The 7,500-nt window shown below is 41.2% G+C and overlaps 3 protein-coding genes across 4 annotated transcripts; 2 read left to right on the forward strand and 1 right to left on the reverse strand.

Moving 5' to 3' along the window:
* The first annotated feature begins 27 nt into the window (after positions 1–27).
* LOC147045332 (C-type lectin domain family 4 member G-like) lies at positions 28–1,465 on the forward strand. Of its 2 annotated transcripts, none has more exons than XM_085932124.1 (6): positions 28–162; positions 238–336; positions 450–713; positions 780–943; positions 1,019–1,155; positions 1,223–1,465. In XM_085932124.1, exons 1-6 carry the CDS (start codon positions 60–62, stop codon positions 1,380–1,382), a joined length of 927 nt encoding a protein of 308 aa, XP_085788250.1. In that variant the 5' UTR covers positions 28–59; the 3' UTR covers positions 1,383–1,465. The 2 variants fall into 2 exon arrangements, with proteins under 2 accessions (XP_085788250.1, XP_085788249.1); XM_085932123.1 differs by having other exon boundaries at positions 29–162; positions 235–336.
* A 182-nt stretch (positions 1,466–1,647) lies between these two features.
* Positions 1,648–3,689, forward strand: LOC147045333 (uncharacterized). Its single transcript, XM_085932125.1, has 6 exons — positions 1,648–1,768; positions 1,882–1,998; positions 2,377–2,628; positions 2,710–2,873; positions 2,976–3,112; positions 3,444–3,689. The coding sequence occupies exons 1-6, from the start codon at positions 1,663–1,665 to the stop codon at positions 3,583–3,585; spliced, it is 918 nt and encodes a 305-aa protein (XP_085788251.1). The 5' UTR covers positions 1,648–1,662; the 3' UTR covers positions 3,586–3,689.
* Positions 2,232–6,985, reverse strand: ttc8 (tetratricopeptide repeat domain 8). Its single transcript, XM_085932122.1, has 14 exons — positions 6,798–6,985; positions 6,351–6,471; positions 6,219–6,282; positions 5,988–6,147; positions 5,824–5,913; positions 5,699–5,743; positions 5,509–5,594; positions 5,293–5,380; positions 5,087–5,197; positions 4,881–5,020; positions 4,634–4,808; positions 4,437–4,559; positions 4,251–4,334; positions 2,232–4,103 (listed from the first exon to the last, which is right to left on the reverse strand). The coding sequence occupies exons 1-14, from the start codon at positions 6,909–6,911 to the stop codon at positions 3,987–3,989; spliced, it is 1,518 nt and encodes a 505-aa protein (XP_085788248.1). The 5' UTR covers positions 6,912–6,985; the 3' UTR covers positions 2,232–3,986.
* Between the last annotated feature and the right edge of the window lie 515 nt (positions 6,986–7,500).

The following is a 7,500-nucleotide window of genomic DNA, read 5'->3' on the forward strand; positions in this document are numbered from 1 at the left end:
CACACAAAACCTTATCACTGGTTGACCTGATCAATATGTGCCACTAGGACAACCGTACAATGGAGAACATTCAATCACAGCCAGAGCAAGTTGAGGAAACTCTAGCGGAGCAAAACATTTCCGAAGTGTTTCGCACTAATCGCGCTCAGAAATTTGATCAAGGTATTGATTTTTTGGGATTTTATTTCCTATGAATCTTTTAGCAAGAGCAAGATTATCGCGGTGTGTTTATAGCAGGAGCCGGATCTTCGATTCTACACCACAAGGTGACACTTGTGCTTCTGGGCCTGCTTAACGCGGTTCTACTCCTAGTCGCAGTTGTCCTCACCATTTACTGTGAGTAAACCAACACTTAAAAGTCTAAATCAGATGGACTTTTGCGAATGACCATGAGTCACCATCGAAAATCTGATCTAGAACAATCTCATTATGTGTATCGTGAGCCTCAGGTGCCAACGCCGACGAAGATCACCTCCTGACTCCTCATTCGGCCGTCTCGTCCCTCATTATCGAGCGTAATTATCTTCGTAACCATAGTGCCATCCTCAAAGCGCAGAAAGATGCGGAGGCAAATTTAGTCAGAGAGCAAACCAGCCAGATTCAACTCAAAATGCAGCTGAAACAGCAGACCACAATGGCTGACACACTTTGGAGCCAGATTAAAATACTTCATACTGAAAAGGAGCAGCTGGAGGCCACAAGAGCTCTTATTGGTAAGTATGAAACTGTGGTTCAGTATCGAGATCATCGTATTAACCATTTATCTGCCGTCAAAACAGAGCAAAACTGCGGTCGATGTCCGTCGGGATGGACCCTTCTGAAATCAACTTGCTATTATTTTGCCCTCCCCGAGTCCAACGACAAAAAAAACTGGCCGGACAGCAGAACCGACTGCATCGGTCGAGGCGGAGACCTTCTAGTGATCAACAATTTGCAGGAACAGGTCAAAAAAAGCAAGATATCATTTTCAACATTACAATAATAAATTAGAATTGAACTCTGGTTGTCTTTCTTCCAGGTGCTTATAAGTGAAAATTCTCCAAAACTAAGCACCAGTTCGGTATGGTGGCAGAATGGCTTCTGGATTGGTTTACGAGACACCGAGTCACAGGGAAGATGGACGTGGCTAGACAACACGTCTGCCATTGAAACAGGGTGTGCACCTTGTTGATTTGTAATGCATGTAATGCAATTTAGTATTTTAATTGATCATTTACTCCAGGTACTGGATGAATAACCAGCCAAGCACCACTGAACCTCAGACTGGCAACTGTGCAGTTTTACATTACTTCAGCGAGACCAGAAAAACATGGTTCAATGGGAACTGCCAGAACCAACTTTACAACTGGATATGCGAGATGGCGGCAACGCCCTCCGAGTAGAAAAAAACGGAAATTTCCAATGATGCTCATGTAAAATGTCAATTCAACATAAAAGCATCCATAAAAGGCTTCAATGTAATCAATCCATCGAGTTGTTTTGATCAAGTCAAGTCAAGTCAAGTCTATTTGTATTTGTATTTGACTTGAGTTGTTTTGATCCACTTAGAAGTCCTCTTTCTCTATGTCCCGTGTTAATATTTACCAAAAGGAAACTTTTCTGTTTGTAATGTTGCGCACACGGGGCAATGTCCTCCCAAATATTCCCGTTCTTGCGGCTCTCATGAGAACAGTCAACATGGAGGAGAGCGTCTATAACAAACTAATGCACCAGGAGGACCCGAGTGAGGAAGAACCGCCGCTCCACTCAAACCAGAAGAAACCACAAGGTATACAAATAGATAAAACATATCTTCTCATTAATTTCTATTTCTGTGGTTTCATTGACATAGCTGGAAAACAAAATGAGTTTGTTTTATGCTTTCTTTGCTTCTCTGTGGAGTATCTTTTTCAATGGTGAGACCCGCTTCCAGTTGGACCTCTCACAGAGTGCTTGGAATCACGCTGACTGCGCTTGCCGCCGTTTTGCTAGCAGTGGATATTGGCCTGGGAGTCTATTGTGAGTCCCTATGAACCTGTTAATTTGATTGTAACAAGCTGGAGCTTACCAATAAAGGGAGAGTTAAGTAAAAACAGAGCGGTTAAAAGTCAGGTCATCAAACTTTCATGATCAGACCGCGTAGTCCCTTTAGCACTTTTAAGTCTTAACTTATTCGAAGGAGTCGTTTTTAACGATAGAGCCGCTCTCTTGTCAATCTCTTATTCATTTTGGATTCGCGTCAGATTCGTTGAAACCCAATTTCAGGGAAAAAGTGAATTTAATAGGAATTTTAATAGTTTTTTCTTTTAAATTGTTTAATAATAATCACCCCAAATTAATTGATTGGATACTATGTTTTGTGATTGACTGCACTTTTTTTTTTTTCTATGGCGACAGACAACAACCTCACGGACGAGTCTTGGGCAGTGATAAGCATCAGCCGCGAGGTGGCCGCACTGAACGCAGCCTACGAGGCCGCCTCAAAAAGACGAGCTGAGGCCCAAATGCGTTTGACACAAGAGAACAGACAGCATCAAGTGATCAAATGGCAGGTGGAACACCAGACTAAAAGAAGCAGTGACTTCAAAACGCAGGCGGATAAAATCCAAACAGATATTACTGTCTTAAAATCCCACATACCGATGATCAGTAAGTATGACCTTTTTTTTTTTTTTTTTTTTAAGTGACTCTTCATCACCACAATATAAATGTAATCATATATTTCTGCAGAGGAGGGATGCAGACACTGTCTACCAGGATGGACTTTAATCAACTCGGCATGTTACTTCATTAGCTTCTCTGAAACTCCCCCCCGCAGTTCATGGCAGGAAGCCAGGGAGTTTTGCAAAAAGCAGGACGCCGACCTGGCTGTGCTCGACAGTTCGGAGAAGCAGGTGAGATCAATGTTTATGGTATCAGTGCATCAAAGCAACGTTTGTTATTTCTGGGAGTAATAGAAACGTCATGTGTATTTTTAAATGTCATGGCCCTGTCAGCTGAAAATAAATCAACTGATAAATCTACATCAAGACCCGTCGAGAGCCATAATCCACAGCGGCTTCTGGATCGGATTGCGAGATGTAGATACCGAAGGAGTTTGGAAGTGGCTGGACGGAACGAGACTGAATGAAGGGTAATGCTTATGTCATGTGGCCAATCAAAGTCAAAAATTGGCTGACATCGTGCCATTGAATCATGTGACCGTTAGAAAGTTGACAGCGTGATTTGAACACAAACGGTGCAGCATAACCGCAGCCCAGTTAAAAATCCAATATTGCCCGTGTAAAGCCATTGACTTTATTGAGGTCAAATAAAAATGGATTGTTTTATTAACACAGGATTTAATATCCTCTTATTGTAATAGACTTATTCGTCTCAAAAATTAATTGTAACTGGTGTAAAATAAAGAATAGCTAGCTATTAAATCATTTTAATGATGAACGATATGATGTCATTTGTTTCAGGTACTGGAATGATGGCGAGCCCAATAATGCAGGCAATGAGGACTGTGCAGCCATTTACCCAAGAAACAATCCCTTTAAGGGCTGGAATGATGCACCGTGTTCTCACCACCTCAAATGGATTTGTCAAATGTCAGCAAGTTAGTGTTTTTCCTCCATCGATTTATCTGTATTTGTTAAGAAGACAGAAAGTCAAACATTTTTTTTACAATTTATCTGATGTATTAATAAACTACAAAAGGAGATCAATCGATAAAATATTTTTCTCTACTACAAACACATTGCTTTACATAATTGTAAATTATGTTGCCAGTTGCTTTTGAAATAGTTATTTAAAAGAGTTATCCAAGTTATACACAGGGCAGCACCGTTAAACAGCGACAAATGTCTGTAAATTTAAATTTATAGCTTTGCGCAACAGCCGGTTAATAAATCTGCTTATAACACAGATAAAAAAAAATCTCTTTCAAAACTTATTTTGCAAATATTTTAGGAAGATAAGTTTTGAAGACCCTTTCTATGCAGTATTCAAATCAATCCGACTGATCACAGAGCCGCAAAATGCTGGCGAAGTTGCACCAAGAGCTGCTGAGTATCAACGTGCTCGGGGAAGGCGTCTTCTGATTTTTGAGCCGCCATGTAGCTGCTCTGAAGGTCTCCAATCTGGAGAAGCAAAGAAAATAAATTCTAATAAATCAATTATTTTCTGATTTAAACCAGATTTTTAAAATAATTTAAATAAATGTTTACATTTTTACGTTAATAAATGACATTTTAAAATAAATTACAATTAATTCTTCAATAAATGACCTTTTCAGAGAGGATGGACAGATTGTAGTGCGGCTCATACATGTGAGGTGACAATGTGGCGGCCGTCTGCAGGAAGGCTTTAGACTGAATGCGGAAGGATGGAAAAATAATTCAAGTTACTACAATTCGAACAACTTCATTGCCGCTATTCGAGAGAGCTACCTGAGATTCAGTTGAAGCGTTTACCTGTTCAACACGACCTTTGCGAAGCTCCAGCACGGCAAGGTTGTTGTAGGCTTCAGCATGGTCATTACTAAAAGTCAACGTTAGTTTAAAACATTGGTAGGCCAAAGTCAAGTCTCCTATACCCTGCAAAAACAAAAACACTTTGTGTTTTACATTTTGGCCATATCCTGTACATTATTTTAATGAGTTCCACACACCACGGCGACTTGTCCGATGTTGTACCACACGTCGGCCAGCTCTTCGTCGTTGGCCGCCAGGGCCAGAGCTCGCTCGAAAGACGACAGCGTCATGTCGTACTGCTGTGCGTAGAAGCAGCACAGGCCAAGGTTGTTATAGAGTTGGCAATTATACACCCCCATCTGGAGAAGCCGCCTAGCAAATAAACAAATGGGTCAAATCCATCTTCATCATCATCATCGTGTAAGCCGAGACGTTTTATCCCACCTGTAAAAGCGCAGCGCGATCTCCGGTTGATCTGAGTAGAAGTGATTGCTGCCTATACAAGCGATGGCCTCCACGTGCGTGTTGTCCTGCTTCAGGACCTCCTTGTAGTACTCCGTGGCTGACGCCATGTTGTTCATCTCCTGAGACAACACCGTCCGGCCTCATGAAGATGAGTGGACCCTGCGGTTAACGGCGAAGAACCGTACCTCGTGTATGCGAGCGATTCCCGTCAGGAGGGTGACCTCGCCGGGAAAGTGGTCCAAGCCATGTTTGAAGAGGTTGAGGGCTGTTATTGGTTGATCCAGGCGCTGATATAGCTAATGAAGAAATGTAAAAGCATAATTACTGATTCAACTCGTTTAAATACTCATTAGTTAGTTACCCTTGGCTGGCAAATATTGTTTATTTTGACCTTGGCGAGATAAAGGTATGTATCCACCATCTCTTTTTGGGTGAGAGCTGATCGGAACTGTTTTTCCGCTTCTCGGTACAAACCGAGCCTGCAAATGTGAGACAAATTCAAATTGAGGAGATCAACTTCAACAAGGCAGGATGTACAATTAAGACCATAAAACACTAAATATTTAAAGTGGCAGCCTCAATTAAAGCAGCTAAGATAAGAACTTGCCTGTAGTAACATTTTCCTAGCTGGACTTTCCACCACCAGTCTTTGAATTGAGCATGCTCAGTTGCTTGGGCAGCCAAATCTAGTGCCTGTGAATAAAAAAAAAATCAATAAAACAAAAATCATCAAAAATTTCACAATACAACAATTTGGTTGCTGACCAGTTCTGTAGAAGTTCAACTTCCCTACTTACGTTTTTTACATCACTTTCATGATGGAAGATGTACTCAAAGAGTGTCTGAGAAGGGGAAATTGATGTTACTTAAACAAAACAACAAAAAAAGGCTTTTAGGCAAATGTGTAGAATATACATCATACCCTGGACAGATTGGGCTTTTGGGAATACTTTGCTAGATTTAGCCTTGACAGGTTTATAAACGGTCCCTCTGGATTGGTTAACATTGAAGCCTACGAGAAAATGTGAAATACAAATATTACAATTTATAAACCTGCCATACATCACACGAGTCATGGAAACTCACCGTTCCCAGACGAATGAATCGACCAGAGGCGCTGGTGACGGGCCGAGCCGTACTTGCGGTGCGTGGCGTCTTAATGGCCTGCTCCATCGTGCCAGGACGTCCGGACTGCGTGTTGGGCCTCACAAATCCTGTAACTGGACGTCCTGACTGAGTCATAGGTCTAGAATTTGGTGGAAAAACATTTGATCACACCATATTTATTCCTAAGAATTTCATTTGGACTGTTTGTACCTGACAGCAGGTGTTGGACCACCCCCGTGACTTGTTCCAGGATGTCTCAGAGAAGTTCCGGGACCTAGAGAGGAGCCATGTTAACAAACAATACGTTTCCTTTCAACACACAGGCTCTGAGTTGATACGCACGTGCAACCTGAGCAATGGCATTTTCATCCAGCATCATCTCAGCGATCCCTTCATGATCGACATCAATTTCATCGATGTATACCATCTCTGTAAGAGCTCGTGTTTTTAGGCTCCATGCAGCCTAGGAGGAGAAGAAAAAAAAAATCATATGAATACCTCTTTACCAAACACTGATCGGACTGATGCTTTGATAGAAAAGAAATGTTGGTAATGATGATGATGATGATGATAAGGTAGACAGTTATTGTTACCTCAGAAACAGAAACAGAGTCCTAAGAGAGCATGCATGGAGTGTTGAAGACAGACATGAATAAAGAAATATGAAACGTGAACAATGTGATGGTGTGTAATATTACATCAATGTTGACTAATTAAGATTTAGTTGCATTCGCTACAAATTAATAGTTGAAGCAAACAGGGTTGTGATAGCTAACTTGCAACACAGACCTGGTCATATGGGCTATCTTGCAATATTTTGGAACAAATTTCCGAACACTGCTGCAGTTTTCGCCTCCTGAAGTAACTCCACGCCAGAAACAGAGGGTCCATCGTTACCTCCATTGCTTTAATCGGTCGGTCAGTAGAAATCTGTAAAGCAGTGGGTTTGAAAGGTAGAGGATTATGGCGGATCCAAAGCTTCCTTTGTTGCTATGATACGACTGACACGGGCGGATCTTTATGACGTAATTTCCTGTAGAAACTAAGAGAGCATTTATCAGATTTTTTTTGTACTCGAACGTAGATTTTGCCATATATTTGTATTTTATAATGTATTTTATGCGTACACTGTCCCCCTCTTTTCTAATTACTTTATTAATTTTTGCCTTTTTATGCAAATGAGAAGGGCGTGTCTTAGTGACATTAACCTAAACAGGGACGGTGCTACGCGGGTGGCCAAGGGGGAGGCTGAAACCCCGTCAGAAATCACTTTCGACCCAGTTAAGCATTTAATTAGATATTGTAAAAAAAATATTTGTAAATCATTTCGTCATTCATGATTTCATGTGCTCAGAACAATGAAGCGTATCACTCTTTCCATGTAGACAGACTCAGATGGGTACAATTGGATGTAATCGTGCTGACATCTGACTATTATATGTGTAAATTGTAAACAACAAATATGATGCATATAGCGTTGTCCTTGCTTGCT

The sequence above is a fragment of the Syngnathus leptorhynchus genome, chromosome 15 (genome assembly GCF_054491065.1).
Source record: "Syngnathus leptorhynchus isolate UIUO chromosome 15, UIUO_Slep, whole genome shotgun sequence".
Classification (NCBI taxonomy): domain Eukaryota; kingdom Metazoa; phylum Chordata; class Actinopteri; order Syngnathiformes; family Syngnathidae; genus Syngnathus; species Syngnathus leptorhynchus.

Coding starts and splice junctions, on each gene's coding strand:
- LOC147045333 (XM_085932125.1), top strand. CDS start 1,663: ATGAGAACAGTCAACATGGAGGAGAGCGTCTATAACAAACTAATGCAC. Junction 2,629..2,709: donor ATCCCACATACCGATGATCA/GTAAGTATGACC, acceptor ATATTTCTGCAG/AGGAGGGATGCAGACACTGT. Junction 3,113..3,443: donor GGAACGAGACTGAATGAAGG/GTAATGCTTATG, acceptor CATTTGTTTCAG/GTACTGGAATGATGGCGAGC.
- ttc8 (XM_085932122.1), bottom strand. CDS start 6,911: ATGGAGGTAACGATGGACCCTCTGTTTCTGGCGTGGAGTTACTTCAGG. Junction 5,198..5,292: donor CATACCTTTATCTCGCCAAG/GTCAAAATAAAC, acceptor TTTCTTCATTAG/CTATATCAGCGCCTGGATCA. Junction 4,104..4,250: donor TGTCCATCCTCTCTGAAAAG/GTCATTTATTGA, acceptor TTGCTTCTCCAG/ATTGGAGACCTTCAGAGCAG.
- LOC147045332 (XM_085932123.1), top strand. CDS start 60: ATGGAGAACATTCAATCACAGCCAGAGCAAGTTGAGGAAACTCTAGCG. Junction 944..1,018: donor TCAACAATTTGCAGGAACAG/GTCAAAAAAAGC, acceptor TCTTTCTTCCAG/GTGCTTATAAGTGAAAATTC. Junction 1,156..1,222: donor ACGTCTGCCATTGAAACAGG/GTGTGCACCTTG, acceptor CATTTACTCCAG/GTACTGGATGAATAACCAGC.